The sequence below is a fragment of the Pseudophryne corroboree genome, chromosome 2, assembly GCF_028390025.1.
Source record: "Pseudophryne corroboree isolate aPseCor3 chromosome 2, aPseCor3.hap2, whole genome shotgun sequence".
NCBI classification, from domain to species: Eukaryota; Metazoa; Chordata; class Amphibia; order Anura; family Myobatrachidae; genus Pseudophryne; species Pseudophryne corroboree.
Window position 1 is genome coordinate 451,580,078 of NC_086445.1, and position 27,957 is coordinate 451,608,034.

The following is a 27,957-nucleotide window of genomic DNA, read 5'->3' on the forward strand; positions in this document are numbered from 1 at the left end:
CACCAGAATGCCAGCAGCGGGGCGAGCGCAGAGAGTCCCCTTGTGGGCTAGCTGAACTCGCCACAGAATATATATTTCCACTCTATGGGTGTCGTGGACACCGACGAGTGGGAATAGTCCTGTTTTTCCGGGATTACGGCTGGTGGCATTGTCGGCTGATGGAATTCTGGTTGTCGGGATCCCGACAGCCGGCAAATGGAATGCATCCCGGATGTGTAACAGCATGATTTGGATCGAGAGATTAGTTTGTACCTGTATGAATATTTATGCTTCTGTGGGTCCAAAAAAGTGAGATATAATCAACTTTTGTTCACTAAAACTAGCAGCTAATTCTCCAGTTGAAAAAAAAAGAGCATAAGTGTAGCCAAAAAAACTGATCTACTTGGAAGACTGGGGGAGATGCTGTCAGAAAGTATAGTTAGAAGGAAATTGAAATACCTGAGACTATGCGGTACATTCAATTGACGGCAGTTTTCGACTTTTTCAGGTCGGAAGGGGATCCGACCTATTCAATCCCCGGCTTTTTTATCCGACAAGAGGGGGAATTCGACTTGTCGGAAAGCACATGGATCAGCGGAATAACTGCCGATCCGCGTGCTTCTGTCGGAAACGGGGACAAATTTCCGTTTCCGACAGGTTTTGGCCCCGTTTCCGACCATCTCAATCCGAGTTTAAAAAAAGTTGAATGGAGATGAGCGGGGAGACGGGAGAGCAGTGGCTACAGCAGCGTAGCTGGAGGATGGGGCACCACTGCCGCTCACGGCAGCGTCCTCCCAGCCCCCGTAATCGAGGTCCCGCTTACTGGTGCCGGGAGGACACGCTGCCGTGAGCGGCAGTGGTGCAGCGAGGTTCCGCTTGCTGGAGCCGGGAGGACACTTCTGTGAGCAGCGGTGGTGCAGTGAGGTCCCGCTTGCTGGAGCCGGGAGGACGCTTCTGTGAGCAGCGGTGGTGCAGTGAGGTCCCGCTTGCTGGAGCCAGGAGGACGCTGCTGTGAGCGGCGGTGGTGCCCCATCCTCTTGCTACGCTGCTGTAGCCGCTGCTCTCCCCCGTCTCCCTGCTGCTCTCCCCCTCTCAGCACCTTCATCTCAATCCGACTTTTTTAAAGTCGGATTGAGATGGTCATTGAATATGTCATGTCGGATCCATTCCGACAAATTCATGTTGAAATGGATCCGACTTGAATTGAATATACCCCTAACAGTGTATATAAATCTGTTTAAAGTAACATCATGCTGGGCTGTTAATTGTCAGTAAATTTACACGCATCAGTAAGAACCATGGGGGTCATTCCAAGTTGTTCGCTCGCAAGCTGCTTTTAGCAGCATTGCACACGCTAAGCCGCCGCCTACTGGGAGTGAATCTTAGCTTATCAAAATTGCGAACGAAAGATTAGCAGAATTGCGAATAGACACTTCTTAGCAGTTTCTGAGTAGCTTCAGACTTACTCGGCATCTGCGATCAGTTCAGTGCTTGTCGTTCCTGGTTTGACGTCACAAACACACCCAGCGTTCGCCCAGACACTCCTCCGTTTCTCCAGCCACTCCCGCGTTTTTCCCAGAAGCTGCAGCGTTTTTTCACACACACCCATAAAACGGCCAGTTTCCGCCCAGAAACACCCACTTCCTGTCAATCACATTACGATCAGCAGAACGAAAAAAAAACCTCGTAATGCAGTGAGTAAAATACCTAACTGCATAGCAAATTTACTTGGCGCAGTCGCACTGCGGACATTGCGCATGCGCATTAGCGACTAATCGCTCCGTTGCGAGAAAAAAATAACGAGCAAACAACTCGGAATGACCCCCAAAAGACACTGCAATAATAGTCATGCAAGTATCAAATCACATTTGAGACTTGGGGGGGCAATGTAACAAATTGGCCAAAATCCCCCTTTTTCACCCGAACAAAAAGCGCAAATTTACTAACTGCATCTTTGTCTTTCGATGGTGTATTGTGTCGCATTGCAGGATGTGTGTGTATATGCATGATTTTGTTGTTTTCCCTGCAGAAATCCCATCTCAGCTCACAATAAAAGACGCACAAAATTTGCACCTCAGTGCACCTGCAATTGTTTGACAGAAACATGCATAGATCGGTAAGATCCATGTATGCTTCCAGGGCCACCGTCAAGGGGGTGCCCTGTGTACAGTTGTCCCGGGCCCGGCCACTCTGACAGATTGCCTATTTTTTCAGTCCCGGGCCCCACAATTTCTGTTGGCAGCCCTGCATGCTTCTGTTTGTAAAAGTAAAGAAACAGTTAAAAAGTAACTCTTTCTTTACCGGTTACCCCCCCTCCCAAAAGCATAACCAGTTACTGGGCTTTTTGGAGCCGGTCTTGGTTGTGATAATTCGAGTGGAAAAAATGTGGGGATCTCCCGCATTTTTCACAACCAGCACCGACTCCACAAAGCTCAGTGCTGTCATTTTAAAAAAAAAACTTTAACTCTTTTTTATTTTTTTTTATTTTTTACTTTTATAGACTGAAGCATACACGGATCTTACTGATCTGTGCATATTTCTGTCAAACATGCACATGTTGCAAGTGCATTGAGGTGCCAATTTTGTGCAACTTTGGTCGTGCTTTTGATGGGTGTTAGGCATAAAAAATGAAAACTACAAAAAAATCAGTGCATTGATCTAGTGCATTGAGGTGACTTTAATGCGATTTTGGTGGGAAGTGGAGAGATTTGACAACAGCAAATAAGTTTGCAGTTTCCAATGATACCAATGTTATTTGTACCAATGCTGAACTGCCATGATTTGGAGTACTAAGTCACATTTGACATGCAACCTTTATGTGAATTAATCCTTAGTAAATTACAGTAGCGCTTATTTTTCAGTGGGGGGGAAAATGCGAATCGGTCAAAATCGACCTTTAGTAAACTTCCGCCTTATAGTTTTGGTCAAACATTGAAATACTGATGTAGCAATGGTAATACTAGTACATTTACATATCTTTATGACATTTAGCCAAGTAAAATAGTTACTCAGAGGCTAATGTGGAAAAGCCTGCAATAATTATATTATGTGTCTATTCAACTGTTAAATAGTCTATATTGTACATTCTGTAGCTTTTGTCATGTCCTCCCTAATCTCTGTGTAAATCCACTCATATTCAATGCAAGAAATATTATCCATCAACTCTCCACCTGTGTATGTCTCGTTTTTTTCAACGACAGCAGCAAAATCCATTTCTATTTCTTAGACCAGATGTAATCCATTACTTTTTTTTAAAATCTAGAACAAAACTACTGCAGCAAAATGTGCCCAGCGCTAGCCCCACTACTCACGTGGTTTAGGAGGTGTTGCGTGGAACCCTATACAATGTGTGACACCATGCCAGAGCAGCCACTGATACTCCAGCTATAATGAACTGTTACTCAGTTTTGGATTATATGGGTGAAATGTAGCAGGTTGTGAATATGTGGTAACTTTTAATTCACAGCATATGATGACAGATTTCCTGTGAGTTTGTTCCATAATTGCTATTTAATACTCAACAATTTGGAGGGTGAGATGCCAATCTGTCAAGGGTGTGCATCAGATATAGGGCCTAATTCAGACCTGATCGTACCTCTGCGAATTTGCAGAGGTTTGTGATCGGATAGTCGCCGCCCAGCCAGAGTGAAAATCCACCCCGTGCAAGTCTGCGTACGTCATTTGATAAGCTTTGTAAATGGCAGTTAGTTGCAAATCCATTCGCATCTCACTCATCATCGAATGTTTTTTCCAGTCTGTGCAGTCTGTGCGTAGCATGGGACTTACTCCTACGGTGCAAAAAAACCAGGCTGATCGGGGCCTGAGCTGACATCACACACCCTCCATGAAAACGTTTGGGAATGGCCCTGCGTTGTTCCTGATTCTCCCAGAAAACTGCCAGTTACCATCCACAAATGTTTTCTTCTTGTCAATCAATCTGCGTCCATTATTCTGATACACTGTCAATGCGGTTTAGGTTACATTTATATAACCATTTAAGATTTATCCCTGATGAAGTCTCACAAAGAGACAAAATGCATATAGTGGAGTTAGATATAACATTCTGAATCCACACCCTCTGGGTCACAAGAGATTGGGAAATTCATTCACAAGTGTAGAATGTAAAACACTTCTAGCATTGTGTAAGCAGTACTCTGGTCTATTGTGTGACAATACATGTTTTAATAAATTCTATTATGGGCTTATTTTCTGAGTCTTTTTATTGGTGTGAGGGTGTCTTTTTAAAACCCACAAGGAATCCATTGGGTTCCGGTATGAATGGTCGACCATGTTATGGTCGACAGTCATTAGGTCGACCACTATTGGTCGACATGGACACATGGTCGACACATGAAAATGGTCGACACATGGAAAGGTCGACATGAGGGGTTTTTTTACTTTTTTTTTGTGTAGTTTTTTGCGTAAAGTGACTGGGAACCCCAATTAGTGCACCGCGTCCCCTCGCATGGCTCGCTTCGCTCGCCATGCTTCGGGCATGGTGCCTTCGCTCCGCTACCGCTTTGCTCGGCACAGATTTCCGTTCCAATCGTAGTCCACGTGGATCGTAAAGTATGGAAAAGTTCCCCAAAAGAAAAAAAAGTTAAAAAACTCATGTCGACCTTTTAATGTGTCGACCATGTGTCCATGTCGACCATGTCAATGTCGACCAATAGTGGTCGACATAATGACTGTCGACCATAACATGGTCGACCATGTGAACGGATACCAATCCATTGACGGGGCTCAGATATTCCATTGGACATTAAGACATCTCATTGGATATTGGGGGTCATACCGAGTTGATTGCTCGCTGACGTTTTTCACAGCGCAGCAAACAGGTTACTACTGCGCATGCGTATGCACCACAAAGCACACGCGTGTTGTATGGGTAGAAAGCGGATTGTTGCTGGGTGATGGATTTAAAGAAGAATCCATTTGCACAGCCGATCGCAAGGAGATTGACAGGAAGAGGCGTTTATGGGTGTCAACGGACCGTTTTCAGGGAGTGTTTGAAAAAACGCAGGCGTGTCCAGGCGTTTGCAGGGCGGGTGTCTGACGGCAGTTCCGGGACCAAAAAGACTGAAGTGATCGCAAGAGCTGAGTAAGTCCATAGCTACTCAGAAACTGCACAAAACTTTTTCGTCCCGCTCGGCTGCACACGCGTTCGCACACTTGCAAAGCGAACATACACTCCCCTGTGGGTGGCGACTATGCGTTTGCACCGCTGCTAAAAGTAGCTAGCGAGCGATCAACTCGGAATGACCCCCATTGTTATCAAGGGGATTGTATCACATTGTTACCAAAGGAATTACATTGTCATCAAGGAATTGCAACTATCAATCAGGAACTGAAAGCCAGAATCCTAAAGCCTCATAAGGAATACGTATTCTATGACAGAAAATGTCACCATTGAAGACTTTGCCTATTATTTTAAGTTTGTTATGTGTAAGAGCATTGAATTAGTATACTCTTGAGCACACTCTTGGTTGTTATATAAAGGGAAATGTAAAGTAATAATTTTGCATTGTAATTCCAGCAGTATAACAAAAAAGCAGAACTATGTTTTCCTGACATCAAGATTTACAATAAAGTAACATTACATAAGTAAATTTATGTTTCTACGTAGGGACACTGCAAATGAAGGTGTATTATTGGTATACTTGCTAACAGTGCCAGCTAAAAGAGAGAGCAGGACTTGGCATGAAATAGATGTGACAGATTAATAGGGCATTGTATGGGACCGGGCAGCGTGGGGTTTGGGTGACAGGCACATGGTCCTATTTATTTACCAGCTGGAATGTAGTGCGGTATGGATTGTATAAACAAGTTCAGGATTAACAGGTAATTCACTGTTCAGTTGAAATAATGCAAACATGAATGTGTCTGTATATAACAAAAACATAAGACTGAGGGGTCTATTTACTAAGCCCTAGATAGAGATAAAGTGGGCGGAGATAAAGTACCAGCCAATCCACTCCTAACTGACATGGGTTTGAAAAATGACAGTTTGGAGCTGATTGGCTGGTACTTTATCTCCGTGGACTTTCTCTCCATCCAAGGCTTAGTAAATAGACCCCTGACCAATACATGCAGCTGTGTGTAGTACTATAGCAGTACTATTATATGTCTTGTTTTCAGTTACAATAATAAATATTCTGACCAAATAATGTAAATTCTGTTTTTTTAGATATTTAAACATGAACATCACCATTCAGTAGAGAGAAGCCTAACGGTTAAATGTGAGAAGGATTTGGGCTAAGAGGTGAAACTGCTAAAAAGCTGAAGCAATCGTCACAAATATGCTGAAACCAAGTGGACTAAAAATCCCAGGAAGGGGTGCCAAGCATTCAAGCCCTGTGGGCAGATCTTCAGCTGGAAGTGGTGTTACTGGCAGCACCAGCTCTAAAGAAGGTACTGTATTTTCTAATGTATTAATGCACATCTATCTGTAACTGAATAGTAATAAAATAGGCACCTTCATGCATTTGGAATAACATACCTGGCCATAATATATTCAAGTCTTCATATGTCCAGGTTTTCTTTTTTACAGAAATGGAAGCCCTGCTCTGATTTGTCCTCAGATTGGAGCATAGTTAGAGGTATGGTCGTCAAGCAGATTTAAACTCCTGATTTTAGCTAGAACAGCACAGAGAACGTCAGATGTTTGCTGATATTGTGGCAGGCAGTAACCCATTTACTTGTGTGATTGTGTGAGTACAGGCCTGTGTAGGAGTCAACTTTTACAAATGAGTGGGTTACATTACACAACTCCCCCTTAAATATGACTGAAATGTGCAATGTGTAAACACGGTTAGCAGCTATGGCAGCACAGATATTAAGGGTTACCTAGCATCCACATGTGATAACGGCAATGCCATGAGAAAGAGAGTAGAGGGTAGCTGAGAGTTAGCTATTAGTATATTTTATTTATAAGATGCCAATAAGGGTTCCATAACGCTATATAAGGGGGATAGAACAACGTGTTAAAAGAATACACACTGTCAAAATGTCATGATAAATACATATTTTTCCTGTAAAATGACATAATTATGTAGAGAGGAGAGAACCTTGTTCTCAGGAGATTACAATCTAAAAGGGCTATGGTGAACACCCTAGGGAGAAAAGGGAAAATACAGATGTGTCCTCCTACATCTAGGCTCAATACGCCATGCAGCGTGAGATGCCTGACATGGGTAAACCACTACGTCACGTGCAACTCTGCTAGCGCTTGGCATCTTTTTGACGAAAAAGCGACTTAGTCGCAGCGCAATGCGATTTTGATGCACATGGAGACTGTGATACTTAATTTGATATGTGACACATATATTGTGTGTGATTACGTCTTTATGTGGAGGACAACAGAACTTGTTTTGGGAAAAAAGCTGTGGCTGCTGCTTTGTAGTACTTCATATACAGATTTAGAGACTCAGTCGCACCCAGAAATAAAAGTGTCACATATCAGATTAATCAGCACAGTCTTCTGAAGCGTCATAGTTGCATCACATAGCGACTAAGATGCATTTTCTGCAGAAAAGATGCCTGAGTCTCACTGCACCTGGCGAGCTGAGAGGGGCTGTTTGGCGCGACTGCATCAAGATTGTATGAGGACACATCTGTAGGACTGGAGTATTAGGAAGACAGCTGGTATGCTATAATGAAAAAGTGAGTGGGAGCAGACTGGGAGATATCCTTAAGGAGAGAATGAGAAGTGATGATCAGAGAGGTAATCAGGTGGCTGTCATTGGTAGGAGGGTATGAGAGTATGTGTGAGGAAATGAGGCTGGAGATGTAGGGGAGTAGTTGACAGCCTTACAGGTGAGAGAGAAGTTTAAATGTAATTCTGAATTCAACAGGGAGCCGGTGAAGTGAATGGTAGAGGGGGTAATCGGATGTAGAACGACAAGAGAAAAAAGGTGTCAGCCAGCAGTTAAGGATGCATTGAAGAGTGGTGAGGCTGGAGTTTTTGAATGACCAGAGCATTGTTGATTCTGTTAATCTAGGCATGAGAGGATGAGAGTGTAAACAAGAGTTTTAGTTGATTCTAGGGAAAGAAAGAGCTTGATTATGGAAATTCTGTGGACTTGGAACCAATAGGCTTTAAAGAGGATGTGGGGGTTTAGTAAATGGCAGAATCCAGAATGACAATCAGAGAACAGACTTGGAGAACCAAGGAGAGATTGTGGAGGAGAGTGGATCTTGATGTGTTTGTGATATCCAATATCAGATTGCTGATAGACAGGAGGTAATATGGAAGGGATTAGAAGTTTTCAGGGGAAGAGAAATACATTTGAGTGTTAAAAAGAAAGGACAGAACCCTGAGGGCAGTGTCGGACTGGAGCATTAAGGGCCCACCGGGGGAATGCACTGGTAGGGGCCCATGTTTAGGGGTCAGTCTCCAGAGGGTGTGTAGCCAGCTGCCACAGAGGCTTGGTTAACCATTAGAGATTGCATGGCCTAGGCTCCTTGATAAACACATATAGTAAATACTGCTAGTACATGCATGATAATATACCAGATTAATAACAGCACTGCACTGTAGAGAACACTGTAGAGTACACAACAGGCATGTGCTGTATAATTTAACATGTATACAGTATAATGTACTCAGGCCCGGCATCAGGGGGGCACAAAGGGCACACAGAAGTACTGGGGGGCCCCCAAGGTTCAAAGACACAACCCCTCCCCTTACCAGGGCCAGCACCCGTAGCAGATCTGCAGTGCTGCTATTCGCGGGTATTTAGGGGTGGGGACTAATGCAGTGAAGTTCCCTCCTCCATGAGAGACGTGTTCTGTAGTCACGTAATGTCTCCCCAGCTTGCTCTACTTCTCCCCCTCTCTCTCCCTAACACTCTCTCCCCTCTCTCTCTAACGCTCTCTTTTCTCTCTCCCTGACACTCTCTTTCTCTCTCTCTCTCTCTCTCTCCCTGACACTCTCTCTCTCTGTCCCCGACACTGTCTCTTTCTCTCTCTGTCTCTCCGTGACTGACGCTTGGTCTCTCTCCTTGTTGGTGTCTCTCACACCCTCCCTGACACTGTCTCTCTCTCTCTCACCCTCTCTCTCTCTCCCTGACACAGTCTCTCCCTCTCTCTTCCTGACACTCTCTCTCTCGCCGACTCTCTCACTGACACTCTGTCTGTGACTCTCTCTCCCTGACACTGTTTCTCTCTCTCTCCCTGACACTGTCTCTCTCTATCCCCCTCTCTCTCTCTCTGTCGCTCCTTCTTTCTTTCGCTGACACTCACTCTGTCTGTCTTGCTCCCCTCTTTCTTTTTCTCCCTGACACACTCTCTCACTCTTGCTCGATTCCCCCCCCCCTCCTCTTTTTCTTGCTTCTCTCCCTCTCTGACAAACCCTTTCCCTGATGCCCTCTCACTCTCTCCCTCTCCCCTCACTTCCCTTTCTCTCTCTTTCTCCGTGACAGCCTCGCTCGTGCTCCACTCTCTGTCTCTCTCTCTCTGACACCCTCTCTCTGACTTTCCCCTCTCTTTCTCTCATTCCCTCTTTTTCCGTGAAACATTCTCTCTCTCTCTCCGACACCCTATCTTTCCCTGACCCAACCCTCTTTCTCCCTCTCTTTCTCACTTCTCTCTCTCTCACCCTGACACCCTTTCTCTCTTGCTCCCAGGGGAGGGATGTGTGGCGATCCTTAATGTACTGTATAATTCAAGTGCACAGTCTGGAACCTGATCCCTACAGGGGGGGGGAGGGGGGGGGGGGCGTTGGCAGGTAGTGGGGCCCACCAGGAGTCTCCACTACACCTTTGTGAGTCAGTCCAACACAGCCTGGGGATCACTGATTGGAAATGCAAGTAAAAGGATATCAGAGAAGAGGTGATGGGACAAGTACAAAGTGAGCCAGGAGAGATGAGTCACAGATAGAGTGGAGGTGTCAGGTGGAAAGAAGAGGGATCACCAGCACACTGTAGTAATATCCGATTTCTGTTAAACATTGAAGACAATTATTATGTGTATATGCTTTTTTTTTTTTTAAATAAAAGATTAATGGCCCTTTTTCAGTATTTCCATGTGACATAATCTAACATACACTAGACTAGTGATGGGGAACCTTTGGCACTCCAGCTTGAACTACACATCCCAGCATACCCTGCTACAGTTTTGCTATTTGGCCGTGCTAAAACTGTAGCAGGGCATGCTGGGATGTATAGTTCAACAACAGCTGGAGTGCCAAAGGTTCCCCATCACTGCACTAGACAAATATTGAAGAATTAAAAAATGAAAGTACCCCTGGGCTAGCACTAAGCCTTGTAAATCAACTGCAACAAAATGATTACAAACAGCATAGAAATTAATGCAATAAATGCAGTTTGTGTTTTCAAAATATTACCATGCAGTGACAATAATTGATAGAGATAATAGAGTCTAACAGTAATTAGCGCAATACTAACGTTTGTTTGTAATGTGTAAACATGTGATAAATATGGGTTGCAATCCGAATGAATGATTGCTGATTTCAGTGTTTTGTTTGTTCCAAGCATTAGAGCTAAATGAGACCAAAGCTGAACAAGCATTTGGCACAGCAACAGAATGTAACAGAATGATTGGCTACAGTGTTTCTTTGTGGCAGAATTTAATGTCCCCTGTGGATTGTGTTCATTCTATACTGTGAGTGGATTCCTCTTGTGAATCTTGCAGGACTGTTTATTCACATGAATCATTTATTACATAATTGCATTTTGAGATGAGAAGCAATAAAGCATTTACTGAAACTCACTTCTTTTACTATCGTGTCTATGTCTGTGAAAGGTTTCCACACTGGTCGACAGACAACGTATTCCATCCTTCTAAAATATACACAAACCCTGAAGTAATCTCATTGGATCCTTTTGCATGTCTAAACTGCATACTCATGAATATTGATTCAGTTCACAAAATGGCTGTCTTGTGAAGGTCAATTATAAAGTGCATAAAGACAGTATGTTAAATGTACAAAGCAACTGTTTTGGTTCCATTTAGAAATCACTGGAAACTGCAGTCAATTGATGGCAGTTTCTATATATAATTAACAGCATGGTGTCTAAGCTGATTCCACCGTTGATCATCAGTTGTTTGTAAATGACAATCCGCCATGGCGTGCTCTATTTGGTGTTGGTCTCTATTTGTAATTGACAGGTGTTTAAACTGAATCTGCAGTCAATCCCCGGACGGTATCTAAATGACAAATGAGTTATTTCCTGTTCTGTATTTAAATATTTGAGGTGGGTGTTACATAAAGTCTTTTTGATATATATATATATATATATATATATATATACATATATATATATATATATATATACACTGCTCAAAAAAATAAAGGGAACACTTTAACAACACAATGTAACTCGAAGTCAATCACACTTCTGTGAAATCAAACTGTCCACTTAGGAAGCAACACTGATTGACAATCAATTTCACATGCTGTTGTGCAAATGGAACAGACAACAGGTGGGAATTATAGGCAATTAGCAAGACACCCCCAATAAAGGAGTTGTTCTGCAGGTGGTGACCACAGACCACTTCTCAGCTCCTATGCTTTCTGGCTGATGTTTTGATCACTTTTGAAAGCTGGCGGTGCTTTCACTCTAGTGGTAGCATGAGACGGAGTCTACAACCCACACAAGTGGCTCAGGTAGTGCAGCTCATCCAGGATGGCACATCAATGCGAGCTGTGGCAAGAAGGTTTGCTGTGTCTGTCAGCGTAGTGTCCAAAGCATGGAGGCACTACCAGAAGACAGGCCAGTACATCAGGAGACGTGGAGGAGGCCGTAGGAGGGCAACAACTCAGCAGCAGGACCGCTACCTCTGCCTTTGTGCAAGGAGGAACAGGAGGAGCACTGCCAGAGCCCTGCAAAATGACCTCCAGCAAGCCACAAATGTGCATGTGTCTACTCAAACGATCAGAAACAGACTCCATGAGGGTGGTATGAGGGCCCGACGTCCACAGGTGGAGGTTGTGCTTACAGCCCAACACCATGCAGGACGTTTGGCATTTGCCAGAGAACACCAAGATTGGAAAATTCGCCACTGGCGCCCTGTGCTCTACACAGATGAAAGCAGGTTCTCACTGAGCACATGTGACAGACGTGACAGAGTCTGGAGACGTCAGGGAGAACGTTCTGCTGCCTGCAACATCCTCCAGCATGACTGGTTTGGCAGTGGGTCAGTAATGGTGTGGGGTGGCATTTCTTTGGGGGACCGCACAGCCCTCCATGTGCTCGCCAGATTTAGCCTGACTGCCATTAGGTACCGAGATGAGATCCTCAGACCCCTTGTGAGACCATATGCTGGTGCAGTTGGCACTGGGTTCCTCCTAATACAAGACAATGCTAGACCTCATGTGGCTGGAGTGTGTCAGCAGTTCCTGCAAGACGAAGGCATTGATGCTATGGACTGGCCCGCCCGTTCCCCAGACCTGAATCCAATTGAGCACATCTGGGACATCATGTCTGGCTCCATCCACCAGCGCCACGTTGCACCACAGACTGTCCAGGAGTTGGCGGATGCTTTAGTCCAGGTTTGGGAGGGGGTGGTCTTCAGTATGCCGACTGACGGGATCCCGTGCCCGTAGCGTGGCGAGCGCAGCGAGCCCTCAAGGGGCTCATTTGCGCTCGCCACACTGTCGGTAAGCCGGCGGTCGGGCTCCAGGCGCCGGTATGCTGGTCGCCGGGAGCCCGAACGCCGGCATACCGTAGTGAACCCCTGGGAGGAGATCCCTCAGGAGACCATCCGCCACCTCATCAGGAGCATGCCCAGGCGTTGTAGGGAGGTCATACAGGCACGTGGAGGCCACACACACTACTGAGCCTCATTTTTACTTGTTTTAAGGACATTACATCAAAGTTGGATCAGCCTGTAGTGTGTTTTTCCACTTTAATTTTGAGTGTGACTCCAAATCCAGACCTCCATGGGTTAATAAATTTGATTTTCATTGATAATTTTTGTGTGATTTTGTTGTCAGCACATTCAACTATGTAAAGAACAAAGTATTTAATAAGAATATTTCATGCATTCAGATCTAGGATGTGTTATTTTAGTGTTCCCTTTAATTTTTTTGAGCAGTGTATATATATATATATATATATATATATATATATATATCAGACAGACAGACAGACAGACAGTACTGTGTAAAAGTTTTAGGCAGGTGTGGAAAAATGCTTCAAAGTAAGAATGCTTTAAAAAATAGAAGTGCTAATAGTTTATTTTTAGCAATTGGCAAAATGCAAAGTGATTGACCAGAAGAGAAATATTTGTTGTGACCACCCTGTGCCTTCAAAACAGCATCACTTTTTTTCTAGGTACACTTGCAATCAGTTTTTGAAGGAACTCAGCAGGGAGGTTGTTCCAAACATCTTGGAGAGCTAACCACAGATCTTCTGTGGATGTAGGCTTGCTCAAATCCATCGGCGTCTTCAGGTAATTCCCGACAGACTCAATGATGTTGAGATCAGGGCTCTGTGGGGGCCATATCATCACTTCCAGGACTCCTTGTTCTTCTTTACGTTGAAGATACTTCTTAAATACGTTGGCTATATGTTTGTGGTCATTGTCCTGCTGCAGAATAAATTTGTAGCCAAACAGATGCCTCCCTGATGGTATTTCGTGATGGATAAGTACCTGCCTGTATTTATCAGCATTATGGACACTATTAATCCTGACCAAATCCCCAACTCCATTTGCTGAAATGCAGCCCCAAACTTGCAGGGAACCTCCACCTTGCTTCACTGTTGCCTGCAGGCACTCATTATTGTACCGGTCTACAGCCATTCGGCGAACAAACTGCCTTCTGTTACGAACAAATATTAAAAAATTTGACTCATTAGTCCAGAGCACCTACTGACATTTTTCTGCATCCCAGTTCCTATGTTTTCGTGCATAGTTGAGTTACTTGGCCTTGTTTCCACGTTGAAGGTATGGATTTTTGGCTGCAATTCTTCCACGAAGAACACTTCTGGCGAGATTTCTCTGAACAGTAGATGGTTGTACCTGGTTCCTACTGGTTTCTACCAGTTCTGAGCTGATGGCACTGCTGGACATCTTCCGATTTCGAAGGGAAGTAAGCGTGATGTGACTTTCATCTGATGCACTAAGCTTCCTTGGCCAATCACTGCGTCTACAATCCTCAACGTTGCCCGTTTCTTTGTGCTTCTTCAAAAGAGCTTGAACAGCACTTGTAACCCCAGTCTGCTTTGAAATCTTTGCCTGGGAGAGACCTTGCTGATGCAGTGTGTCTTGTTGCTGTGCTCAGTCTTGCCATGGTGTGTGACCTGTGACATGAAACTGTCTTCCACCGCCTCACTTTTGTAGCAGAATTTGTCTGTTCCTCACCCATTTGTACGCCTGCTACACAGCTGTTTCAGCTAATGACTGTGTTTCAACGGGATATGTTTAATATACAGGCTTTCAGGATCCTGACGGTCAGGATACCAATGCCGGAATCCTGACAGTCGGCAATGCCGCCATCCAGAATCCTGGTGCAACAGGGCTATTTCCACTCGTGGGTGTCCACGACATGCATAGAACTGCATTCTGGCAGGCGGTTTGCCGCTGTCGGGATATGGACAGCTGGCATCCCGTCTGCCGGTAATACATACCGGACCCGTTTCAACCTACATATGAAAATGATGATCATCATCACCTGTTTAGTATGATTGGTTATTTAACAATAATCCTACAAAATCCCTGACTTTGTGCAAGTGTACCTAGAAGAATTGATGCTGTTTTGAAGGCAAAGGGTGGTCATACCAAATATTGATTTGATCTGATTTTCTCATCTGTTCATTCACTTTGCATTTTGTTAACTGATAAAAAAAATATACTATTAACACTTCTATTTGTGAAAGCATTCTTACTTTGCAGCATGTTTTACACACCTGCCTAAAACTTTTGCATATTATTGTGTATGTGTGTGTGTGTGTGTATATGTGTGTATGTGTGTGTGTATATATATATATATATATATATATATATATATATAATATTATATACGCAGTGGTGCTTGAAAGTTTGTGAACCCTTCAGAATTTTCTATATTTCTGCTGAAATTTGCCCTAAAACTACCTCAGATTTTCACACAAGTCCAGTAGATAAAGAGAACAAAATGAAACAAATGAAACTAGGAAAATTAGACGTGCTCAATTTTTTATTGAGGAAATGATCCAATATCACATATCTGTGAGGGGATGAGTATGGTATACCGCCGCACGGGATGCCGATGGTCAGTATACTGACATCAGCATCCCGATCGGTGGAATGCCACCAGGGGGCGAGCGCAATGAAGCCCCTTGCGGGCTCGGTGATGAGCTATGCTCGCCACAGGTTCTATTCCCAGTCTGTGGGTGTTGTGGACACCCACGAGTGGGAATAGTCCCTGTTAGTGGGCATGCCGACTGTCGGGATCGAAAACCAGCGGGATGTTGGGATCGGTAATGTGACCGGCGGTTTTCTAACCGCCGATCACATAACTACATCCCGGGACCAGCTGGAAAAAGAGGAATGTCAGCTATCAGTCTAGGGCCCTTACACTCCTGGGACCCTTGGGCAACTAACCATTGAGCCCATACAAAAAGACAGCCCTGTTCTGAATTGCATGCAGGTCGCAATCAGGCCCTTGATACATATTACTCTTTCTCTTACGTCCTAGAGGATGCTGGGGTCCACATTAGTACCATGGGGTATAGACGGGTCCACTAAGAGCCATTGAGTTTGAGAGTGTGGGCTGGCTCCTCCCTCTATGCCCCTCCTACCAGACTCAGTTTAGAAAATGTGCCCGGAGGAGCCGGTCACAGCTATGGGAGCTCTCCTGAGTTTTCCTAGAAAGTTGTTGTTTCAGAGTTTTTCGTTTTACAGGGAGGCTGCTGGCAACAGCCTCCCTGCAGCGAGGGACTGAGCGGGGGAGCAGTGTCCGCCCTCCGGGGTCTGAGCCACTGTCTCCGCTGACTGGACACTGAGCTCCAGAGGGGTCTGATCGTTTTCCGACACAGGGGACCGCTCGCCCCAGCAGCATGCCGCCACCCATTTGCAGAGCTGAAGAATCGGTGGCAAGTGAGACACCGACCCCCCTAGCAAGCGGGGGGTCGGTGTAAAGATGGCAGCAACAGGAGCGCAGCGGTACATGGTGCGGGGCTGTGAGGGGCGCCCTGAGCCAGCGCTACACCCTACACTGGTCCAGAAGCCTGTCGGGGTACCAGATCTCAGCCAGCACTAAATCCTCAGGCCAGTATAAGCAGAAGAGCGGGAAGACCGTGCCATTTTGGGGGTGGAGCTTCTCCTCAGAGCGGACCCAGCAGCGTTTCAGCGCCATTTTCCTGCCTGCACAGCGCTGACCAGGAAAGAAGGTCCCTCCACAGCAACTCCAGCTATCTGTAAACGGTACCAGGGGGCTGTAGAATGGGGGGGGGGGGGGGGGGGCTGCAATACGACTGTGTATCCTATTAAGATGCACAGTCAACGCTGACAAGGGGTCTCTCTTTGGTAAAAGCGCTGTGTGTGGGTTGGCTCCGATCTCTGTGTCTCTCTTGCCATTCTTGGGGGGGAAACTCTGTCTGCCCTCACCTGTGTGTGTGTGGAGTGTTTGGTGGTCTCCTTTAGCTATGTCCAGGGACACTGTGTCATATGCTGTGGGGGATATGTCTTCACAGGATGATCCCATTCCATGTAATCAGGATAGCACTGGTTTAGCACAGATTCCAGCAAGGGAACCTCAATGGTACCTCAGGACGCCCGCTATATACCCCCAAAAATGTGCGCTTGTTAACATCACACAAGATGACACGGATACCAATTCTGATACTACAGACGGTAATGGGGATGTGTTGCGGGGGTCTGCCTCTCTTGCAAAGGGGGTGCAATTAATGATAGAGGCTATCAGGGATGTGTTAAATATAAATGATACCACACCTGAGCAGGTTGAGGAGGCTTTTTTCACTGAAAATAAGAAAGCCTCGCTAACCTTCCCTGCGTCAAAGGAATTGAATGCTGTATTTGAGAAAGCATGGGAAAACCCGGAGAAAAAAATTCCAGATCCCTGAAAGGGTCCAGGTGGCGTTTCCTTTCCCTGAGGAGGATAGAAAAAAATGGGAAAACCCGCCTATTATTGACGCATCTGTGTCCAGACTCTCAAAAAAGATGGTTTTACCTGTTCCAGGATCTACCGCCTTAATCTAGGAAAAGTGTTGCGTCCCTACCCCACACAGGTCAGGCTCTCTTTGGGGAAGCTTTGGATGCGTGGATATCCACGGCTACAGCGGGTAAGTCTCCGTTTCTTCCCTCAGCTGCTCCTGCTCCGAAGAAATACTTCTCTTCATCAGCATCTCAGTCCTTTCGGCCTAACAAGCCTGGAAAGGCCAAACCGTCCAATACCTCCTTTAGGGGAGGTCGAGTTAAATCCAAGAAACCTACTGCTGCACGTTCCCAGGAACAAAAGCCTGCTTCAGGTATGCCAAAGTCCTCCGCATGGCGGTGGACCGCGTGGCCTGGAGGTGAGGCTGGTGGGGGCGAGACTCAGACAGTTCAGTCACATCTGGGTATCGTCCGGCCTGGATCCCTGGGTGATAGATATTGTGTCCCAGGGATACACGCTGAAATTTAAAAATCTCCCTCCTCACCAATTTTTCAAATCAGGCTTGCCAGTTCTACTGGCAGACATAACTGTACTACAGGAAGCTGTCCAGAAGTTGGTGGAGGCACAGGTCATTGTACCAGTTCCTCCTCATTTACAAACCACAGGTTACTATTCAAACCTTTACGTGGTACCGAAACCGGATGGTTCGGTCAGGCCCATTCTGAACTTAAAATCACTGAACCCCTTTCTAAAGGAGTTCAAGTACAAGATGGAGTCTCTCAGGGTGGTAATATCAGGTCTGAAAGAGGGGGAATTCCTGCTATCTCTGGATATCAAGGATGCTTACCTCCACATTCCGATTTGGCTGCCGCATCAGGCTTATCTCCGTTTCGCATTATTGGACTGTCATTTCCAGTTCCAGGCCCTGCCATTCGGCCTCTCAACAGCACCGAGGGTGTTCACCAAGGTGATGGCACAGATGATAATTCTCCTCCGCAAGCAAGGGGTGAACATCATTCCATATCTGGATGTCACGATCCGGGTATCTGGACGCCATTTCTTACCTATCAGATGCCTCCTAAGGCTGGCTCAGCGCTCCAGGACCGGATCCCATCTGTTATCCTGATGTGCACATTCCCGCATCCTCTCCTGTCTCTCTGGACGCAGTCACAGTAACGCCTTATACATCTGGCATGGCGTCTCCCGCGGCCTCCGCCGCCGTCCCTGAGCTTCTGCATTCAGAGTGGCGATTACGTCAGCCGCGGCCTCCGCTGTGTCCGCGTGGTCGGATGTGCATCTGTCAGCCTGACGTCTCCTGTCTCCGGTGGCCGGCGCCGCCATTACTGTTTTCCAGACCACATGGATTACAATCCAAACTTCCCTCCAAGTGTCTGCATGGGCGCAGCCATCTTGGATTCTGTCAGCTGATCTTTCCTACCAATCCGTTGTCAGTATTATTAATTTGCATAATTGCCTAGCCAATGCCTTCCTTGCTGCAGGTATAAATAGGTTGTGCCTGAGCAAGGAAGGCGTCAGTGCTTTGGTTGTCAAACCTAGTTCCAGTTTGTCTCTCTTCTGTGAATGTCTTCCAGGTTCCAGCTCCTGTCTCCAGACTTCTGCTATAGAGACCCGCACCAGCATTCCATCTGCGGTGTAGCCTGACTCTCCGATCCGTTCTGGACTCACCTGTTTCTAGCTACAACATCACCTGCTTCCAGCTCAGCTTCCAGCAGTGTACAGCTTCTCTTAAAGGGCCGGTGTCCTTTCTGCAGTTTACCACTCTCCACCGGTATTATTATTTCTCCGCTCTCAAATTCTACATTTCATCTACATTGCATCGCTCTCAAGCTTTATTTATTATTTAACTGGTTCCAGCCAGTATCCACTCCGTGCCAACACCTGTCTGGTTCTAACCAGTACCCACAGCAGCATTTTATCTACAGCAGTCCAGCTTTCCCTGGAACACCAGCTGGTACGACCCTGGGCTTTCCTCATTGCTACAGTTGAGCCTGGTAAGGACTTTCCAACTTGCAGATAATAAGAACTGTCTCATACCACCAGAGCTCTGTGGCCCCTGCCACCCTGTAGTACCCAGGAACTGTATTATTATTTCTCTGCTGATTTTTATGTTACTTTTTACTGCTACTGTGATGCATGGAGTTTGTCATAAATAAATATCATTGACTTTTACTCAAGTTGTCGTGGTCACGCCTTCGGGCGGTTTCTCTTCATGTTACTTACATGTCCAGGGGTCTGATACAACCTCCCAGGTTCCGGTACATCTCAGCCCCTACAACTGAGGCTGCCTTCCGTCAGCTCAGGCCCTCAGTTGTGACAGTAAGCACTGACCTAATGAATCCAGCCGGAGACCAGGATCAAGCGGCCAGGCCGATGCAAGAACTGGCAGCCCGACTTGAACATCAGGAGGCTGCACAGGGCCACATCATCCGCTGTCTCCAGGATCTCTCTACTCGGCTGGATGGGATTCAGACAACTCTCCGTGGATCAGACGCATCTGGGGCGTCAACCACAGTGACTCCAACTATAACCCCACCCACCTTACCCGTTTCTGCTCCACGTCTTCATCTTCCAACGCCAGCAAAATTTGACGGATCTCCAAGATTCTGCAGGGGATTTCTCAACCAGTGTGAGATTCAGTTTGAGCTACAACCTGGCAATTTTCCCAGTGACCGTACAAAAATTGCCTACATCATCTCTCTTCTCAGTGGCTCCGCCCTTGACTGGGCATCACCATTATGGGAGAGGTCCGACACCCTGCTATCTTCTTACACTGCATTCGTGTCAACATTCAGGCGCATCTTCGACGAGCCAGGCCGGGTAACTTCAGCTTCGTCTGAGATTCTCCGTTTACGCCAGGGATCACGTACTGTAGGACAATATCTTATACAGTTCCAGATCCTGGCATCTGAACTGGCATGGAACGACGAGGCCCTGTATGCTGCATTCTGGCATGGTTTATCCGAGCGTATTAAAGATGAGTTAGCTACCAGAGACTTACCCTCCAAGTTAGATGAGCTAATCTCACTTTGTACGAAAGTTGACTTACGTTTCAGAGAGAGAGCAATTGAGCGTGGAAGATCATCTGCTCCAAAATCTTCTACTCCTCCTCCTCGCCAACTGTCACCAGCTAAAGATGAACCCATGCAAATTGGCCGTTCCTGTTTAACTCCTGCTGAGCGCCGAAGACGTCTCTCTGAGTCTCTTTGTCTTTACTGTGCAGCTCCGTCTCACACCATCAATGCCTGTCCCGAACGTCCGGGAAAACTCCAAACCCTAGCTCGCCCAGGAGAGGGCCGGCTAGGAGTAATGATCTCCTCTCCATCTCCTCATGATTGTAATCTCCCAGTCTCGCTTCAAGTTGCTCAACGTTATCGGAACGTCATTGCCCTCCTTGATTCCGGAGCAGCTGGGAACTTTATTACTGAAGCCTATGTTAAACGGTGGTCCCTACCCACCGAGAGACTTCCTTCCTCCTTTTCCTTAACTGCCGTGGATGGCAGTAAAATTTTTGATACTGTTATTGCTCTAAGGACTCTACCAGTTCGTCTGAGAGTGGGAGTTCTTCATTCCGAACTTATTTCACTTTTAGTGATTCCAAGAGCCACACATCCTGTGGTCCTGGGCCTTCCATGGCTCCGTCTTCACAATCCTACAATTGATTGGACGACTACGCAAATTCTGGCATGGGGTCCCTCCTGTGCTGAGACATGTTTGTTTAAAGTGTTGCCTGTCTGTTCTTCCTCCCCCAGGTCGTCTGATGTTCCACCTCCTCCATATCAAGATTTCACGGATGTGTTCAGTAAAGCTTCTGCTGATATCCTTCCTCCTCATAGAGAATGGGACTGCCCGATTGATCTCGTTCCAGGGAAGGTTCCACCTCGAGGCCGAACTTATCCGTTGTCTCTGCCTAAGACGCATTCTATGGAGGAATACATTAAAGAGAACCTAGCAAAGGGGTTCATTCGACCTTCTTCTTCTCCAGCCGGCGCAGGCTTCTTTTTTGTAAAAAAGAAAGATGGTGGTCTGCGGCCGTGCATCGACTACAGAGGTTTGAACGACATTACCATCAAGAACCGTTATCCTTTACCCCTGATTACTGAGCTCTTTGACAGAGTTAGCGGAGCTACCATCTTTACAAAGCTGGACTTGAGAGGTGCATACAATCTCATCCGGATCCGTGAGGGTGACGAGTGGAAGACCGCATTTAACACCCGTGACGGACATTATGAGTACCTCGTCATGCCCTTCGGATTGAGCAATGCTCCAGCTGTCTTCCAGCATTTCGTCAATGAGATCTTCAGAGACATTCTATACCGTCATGTCGTGGTCTATCTAGATGATATCCTCATTTTTGCCAACAATTTAGAGGAACATCGTTTTTGGGTAAAGGAGGTTCTGTCCCGTCTCCGTGTCAATCATCTCTATTGCAAATTAGAGAAATGCGTCTTTGAAGTCAACTCCATTCCGTTTCTAGGGTACATTGTGTCCGGTTCCGGACTAGAGATGGATCCTGAGAAACTACAAGCAATCCAGAATTGGCCGGTGCCCTTAACCCTCAAAGGGGTCCAGAGGTTCTTAGGGTTCGCCAATTATTACCGAAAGTTTATACGAGACTTTTCCACCATTGTGGCGCCTATTACTGCTTTCACCAAGAAGGGTGCTAACCCGTCCAAGTGGTCTGAAGAAGCCATGCAAGCTTTTCATCTTTTAAAACAGAGGTTCATCTCTGCGCCTGTCCTGAAACAGCCTGACATCGACTCTCCTTTCATCTTAGAGGTGGATGCCTCCTCCGTTGGAGTAGGAGCGGTGTTATCTCAGAGGGCTAAAGATGGCCATTTACATCCTTGCAGTTTCTTCTCACGGAAGTTCTCCCCAGCGGAGCGCAACTATGCCATTGGCGACCAGGAGTTGCTAGCCATCAAGCTCGCTCTAGAGGAGTGGAGATATCTGTTGGAGGGAGCTTCTCATTCTATCACCATCCTTACAGACCACAAGAACCTTCTATATCTGAAAGGCGCACAATGTCTCAACCCTCGTCAGGCCAGATGGGCACTTTTCTTTTCCAGGTTCGACTTTAAACTCCAGCTCTGTCCGGGCTCTCAGAATCGCAAGGCCGATGCCCTTTCCCGCTCATGGGAGCAAGAAAATGAGTCAGAGTCTTCAGACAAGCATCCTATTATAAATCCGTTGGCATTCTCCACGGTAGGGATGGACTCTACGCCCCCATCAGGGAAAAGTTTTGTGAAGCCGACACTAAGGAAGAAGCTCTTGCATTGGGCCCATGCTTCCCGCTTTGCCGGACATACAGGTATCCAAAAAACCCTGGAGTTTATCTCTAGGTCCTATTGGTGGCCAACTCTGAAAAAGGACGTTTTGGAGTTTATTGCATCTTGCCCAAAGTGTGCTCAACATAAAGTATCCCGCCAGTCGCCTGCGGGGCAACTGGTTCCACTATCTGTTCCCCGTCGACCATGGACCCATTTGTCGATGGATTTTATTACAGATTTGCCCATGTGCAACAAGTTTAATACCATCTGGGTGGTAGTTGACCGGTTCACCAAGATGGCACACTTCATTCCTCTCACCGGTCTTCCGTCAGCTTCCAAGTTGGCTCAAGTATTCATACAAGAGATCTTTCGACTCCACGGTCTTCCAGAAGAAATTATCTCAGATCGAGGAGTTCAATTCACAGCCAAATTCTGGCGAAGTTTATGTCAAGTCCTCCAAGTCAAGCTAAAGTTTTCCACGGCTTACCATCCTCAGACCAATGGTCAAACTGAGAGGGTGAATCAGGACTTGGAGTCCTTCCTCCGCATCTATGTGTCCTCCTCTCAAGATGACTGGGTTCAATTACTTCCCTGGGCCGAGTTCTGTCATAACAACCAGTATCATTCTTCATCTTCTTCAACACCATTCTTCACCAACTTTGGATTCCACCCTAAAGTCCCTGAGTTCCAACCGCTTCCAGCAACTTCTGTTCCCGCAGTGGATATCACCTTGCATCAGTTTGCCAATATCTGGAAGAGCGTACGATCTGCTCTGCTCAAGGCATCGTTCAGGTACAAGAAGTTTGCGGATAAGAAGCGTCGGGCAGTTCCTGCTCTCAAGGTGGGTGATCGGGTATGGTTATCCACGAAGAATTTGAGGTTAAGAGTTCCCAGTATGAAGTTTGCACCTCGCTACATCGGTCCTTTTAAAATTGATCAAGTCATCAATCCTGTTGCTTACAGACTCCAGTTGCCTCCCTTCTTAAAAATACCCAGGACATTCCATGTTTCCCTGTTGAAACCGCTAATCTTGAATCGGTTTCATTCCTCACTTCCTCCAACTCCGAAAGTCCAAACTCAACGAGGCGTTGAGTATGAAGTAGCCAAGATCCTGGACTCACGTCACCGTTACGGTCAACTTCAGTATCTTATTGACTGGAAGGGTTATGGCCCTGAGGAACGTTCTTGGACCAATGCTTCTGATGTCCATGCTCCTGCCTTGGTCCGGAGATTCCATTCCAAGTTTCCTCAAAAGCCAAAGAAGTGTCCTGGGGCCACTCCTAAAGGGGGGGGTGCTGTCACGATCCGGGTATCTGGACGCCATTTCTTACCTATCAGATGCCTCCTAAGGCTGGCTCAGCGCTCCAGGACCGGATCCCATCTGTTATCCTGATGTGCACATTCCCGCATCCTCTCCTGTCTCTCTGGACGCAGTCACAGTAACGCCTTATACATCTGGCATGGCGTCTCCCGCGGCCTCCGCCGCCGTCCCTGAGCTTCTGCATTCAGAGTGGCGATTACGTCAGCCGCGGCCTCCGCTGTGTCCGCGTGGTCGGATGTGCATCTGTCAGCCTGACGTCTCCTGTCTCCGGTGGCCGGCGCCGCCATTACTGTTTTCCAGACCACATGGATTACAATCCAAACTTCCCTCCAAGTGTCTGCATGGGCGCAGCCATCTTGGATTCTGTCAGCTGATCTTTCCTACCAATCCGTTGTCAGTATTATTAATTTGCATAATTGCCTAGCCAATGCCTTCCTTGCTGCAGGTATAAATAGGTTGTGCCTGAGCAAGGAAGGCGTCAGTGCTTTGGTTGTCAAACCTAGTTCCAGTTTGTCTCTCTTCTGTGAATGTCTTCCAGGTTCCAGCTCCTGTCTCCAGACTTCTGCTATAGAGACCCGCACCAGCATTCCATCTGCGGTGTAGCCTGACTCTCCGATCTGTTCTGGACTCACCTGTTTCTAGCTACAACATCACCTGCTTCCAGCTCAGCTTCCAGCAGTGTACAGCTTCTCTTAAAGGGCCGGTGTCCTTTCTGCAGTTTACCACTCTCCACCGGTATTATTATTTCTCCGCTCTCAAATTCTACATTTCATCTACATTGCATCGCTCTCAAGCTTTATTTATTATTTAACTGGTTCCAGCCAGTATCCACTCCGTGCCAACACCTGTCTGGTTCTAACCAGTACCCACAGCAGCATTTTATCTACAGCAGTCCAGCTTTCCCTGGAACACCAGCTGGTACGACCCTGGGCTTTCCTCATTGCTACAGTTGAGCCTGGTAAGGACTTTCCAACTTGCAGATAATAAGAACTGTCTCATACCACCAGAGCTCTGTGGCCCCTGCCACCCTGTAGTACCCAGGAACTGTATTATTATTTCTCTGCTGATTTTTATGTTACTTTTTACTGCTACTGTGATGCATGGAGTTTGTCATAAATAAATATCATTGACTTTTACTCAAGTTGTCGTGGTCACGCCTTCGGGCGGTTTCTCTTCATGTTACTTACATGTCCAGGGGTCTGATACAACCTCCCAGGTTCCGGTACATCTCAGCCCCTACAACTGAGGCTGCCTTCCGTCAGCTCAGGCCCTCAGTTGTGACACTGGACAATCTGCTGATAAACGCTTCGTCCAAGGAGAAACTGTTGCAGTCCATTGTTCTCACAACGCAACTACTCAGAGTCCACGTTTGGATTCTGAATCTCCCAAAGTCACATTTGGAACTGACCAAGAGGTTGTCTTTTCTGGGGATGATCCTCGACACAGAAGTGCAGAGGGTGTTTCTTCCGCAGGAAAAGGCGTTGGTGATACAAACAATGGTCTGGGATGTCCTGAAGCCAGCCCGAGTGTCAGTTCATCACTGCATCCGCCTTTTGGGATAGATGGTGGCCTCTTACGAGGCTCTCCAATACGGTAGGTTCCATGCTCGGGCCTTCCAACTGGATCTCCTGGACAAGTGGTCAGGATCTCATCTTCACATGCACCAGAGGATTTGTCTGTCGCCAAAGGCCAGGATTTCACTCCTCTGGTGGCTCCAATTGCCTCACCTTCTGGGGGGCCGCAGGTTTGGGATTCAGGACTGGGTCCTTCTAACCATGGATGCGAGCCTTCGGGGCTGGGGCGCAGTCACTCAGGGGGAAACATTCCAAGGAAGGTGGTCAAGTCTGGAAGCCGGGCTGCCCATCAACATCCTGGAACTAAGAGCCATCTACAACGGTTTTCTTCAGGCGGCCCATCTTTTAAGAAATCGGGCCATTCAAGTGCAGTCGGACAATGTAACGACAGTGGCCTACATAAACCAACAGGGCGGAACGAAGAGCAGAACTGCAATGTCAGAGGTGACAAGAATCATCCTCTGGGCAGAAAGACACGCGTTGGCGCTCTCAGCAATCTTCATTCCGGGAGTAGACAACTGGGAAGCAGACTTCCTCAGCAGACACGATCTCCATCCAGTGGAATGGTGTCTCCATCCGGAGGTGTTCAAGGAAATTACAGACCTTTGGGGGTTACCCCAAATAGACATGATGGCCTCTCGTCTGAACAAGAAGCTTCAACACTATTGTTCCAGGGACCCACAAGCAATGGCAGTGGACGCCCTGGTGTCTCTGTGGGTGTTCCGGTCGGTGTATGTGTTTCCACCTCTTCCACTCATTCCAAGAGTTCTAAACGTACGGAGATCAATGGTTCAGGCGATCCTCATTGCTCCAGACTGGCCAAGACGGGCTTGGTACGCGGACCTTCTGAATCTCTTTCAGGAAGAGCCGAGGCCTCTTCTTCTTCGGGAGGATCTGCTGCTGCAGGGACCATTCGCCTATTAAGACTTACCGCGGCTGCGTTTGACGACATGGAGGTTGAACGCCTGATACTAGCTCGAAAGGGCATTCCGAAGAAGGTCATTCCTACCCTGATACAGGCTAGGAAAGGGGTAACGTCTAAACATTACCATCGTATTTGGCAGAAATATGTTTCTTGGTGTGAATCCAAGAAGTTTTCTACGGTGGAGTTTCAACTCGGACGGTTTCTCCTCTTCCTGCAAGCAGGTGTGGATATGGGCCTGAGGTTGGGATCTGTGAAGGTCCGGATTTCGGCCCTCTCCATCTTCTTCCAGAAACAGTTGGCTGCCCTCCCTGAGGTTCAGACTTTTTTGAAGGGAGTTCTGCACATCCAACCTCCCTTTGTACCGCCTACGGCGCCATGGGACCTTAATGTGGTGTTGCAGTTTCTCCAGTCGGATTGGTTTGAACCTCTGCAGGAGGTTGAGGTCAAATTTCTTACTTGGAAGGCGGTCATGTTGTTGGCCTTAGCTAGACGTGTGTCGGAATTAGGGACTTTGTCCTGTAAAAGTCCTTACTTGCAAAATAGAGCTGAACTCCGGACACGTCAGCAGTTTCTTCCGAAGGTTGTGTCGGCATTTCATATCAACCAACCTATTGTGGTTCCAGTAGCTACTGACTCCTCAATTACATCAAAGTCCTTGGATGTTGTAAGGGCTCTGAAGATAGATATATGTGAAGAGAACTTCTCGTCACAGAAAGTCAGATTCTCTGTTTGTCCTATATGATCCCAAGAAGATTGGTTGTCCTGCTTCTAAGCAGACTATTTTTCACTGGATTCGGTTCTCTATCCAGCACGCTTATTCTACGGCAGGACTTCCGTGTCTAAAATCTGTTAAGGCCCACTCTATTCGTAAGGTGGGGTCTTCCTGGGCGGCTGCCCTGGGTGTCTCGGTATTGCAACTTGGTCTGGGTCGAACACGTTTGCAAAGTTATAGAAGTTCGATACTTTGGCCTCTGATGATCTGAAGTTCAGTCAATCAGTTCTGCAGGAGCCTCCGCGTTCTCCCTCCGGTTCTGGGAGCTTTGGTACATCCCCATGGTACTAATGTGGACCCCAGCATCCTCTAGGACGCAAGAGAAAATAGGATTTTGGTTGCCTACCGGTAAATCCTTTTCTCGTAGTCTGTAGAGGATGCTGGGCACCCGCCCAGCGCTTTGTTTTGCTGTAACCGTTATCTGGTTCAGTACGACTTTGGTTAGTTATGTACCGGATAAAACAGAGGTCCTTATGATACGACCGCAACATCAAAGGACAAGACTGCAGCATAGCCAACCAACTGGACTTACACTCGGGGATTCAGAATTACAGACCAGTGATCGTGTGCGGAATCTTGGCGTTGTCCTGGATGGTGGCTTGACACTTAAACATCAGATATCAGCCACAATCAAATCCTCATTCTTTCACCTGAGGAACATAGCCAGAATCAAGCACTTAATTTCCTCAGATGATCTGCCAAAAGTCATACATGCATTTGTATCATCTCGTTTAGACTACTGTAATGCCCTCTACCTTGGTCTACCAGCAAAAGAATTGCAGCTCTTACAGCTGGTGCAAAACACAGCTGCCAGGCTATTAACCAACCAGCCCCGTTCTAGCCACATAACACCCATCCTCTACTCCCTTCACTGGCTGCCTGTACGATGGCGAATCATCTTCAAGATTGGCTTACTGAGTTTCAAAGCATTACATGACCAAGACTCAAGGTACCTGAAACAGCTTCTGACCCCATACTGCCCCACTCTATTACTGCGATCTGTAGATGAAGGACTTTTAGCAGTACCTAGAATCTA

At 46.8% G+C, this 27,957-nt stretch overlaps 1 protein-coding gene across 2 annotated transcripts in view; it reads left to right on the plus strand.

Annotated features, from left to right (window-relative positions):
- CLIP2 (CAP-Gly domain containing linker protein 2) overlaps positions 1–27,957 on the plus strand; it is a 234,474-nt gene that overhangs the window by 52,552 nt on the left and 153,965 nt on the right. For both annotated transcript variants that reach the window (XM_063953720.1, XM_063953721.1), the window contains exon 2: positions 6,167–6,390. In XM_063953720.1, coding sequence (XP_063809790.1) covers positions 6,279–6,390 — 112 coding nt within the window. In that variant the 5' untranslated portion in view covers positions 6,167–6,278. The remainder of the gene's footprint in view (positions 1–6,166; positions 6,391–27,957) is intronic.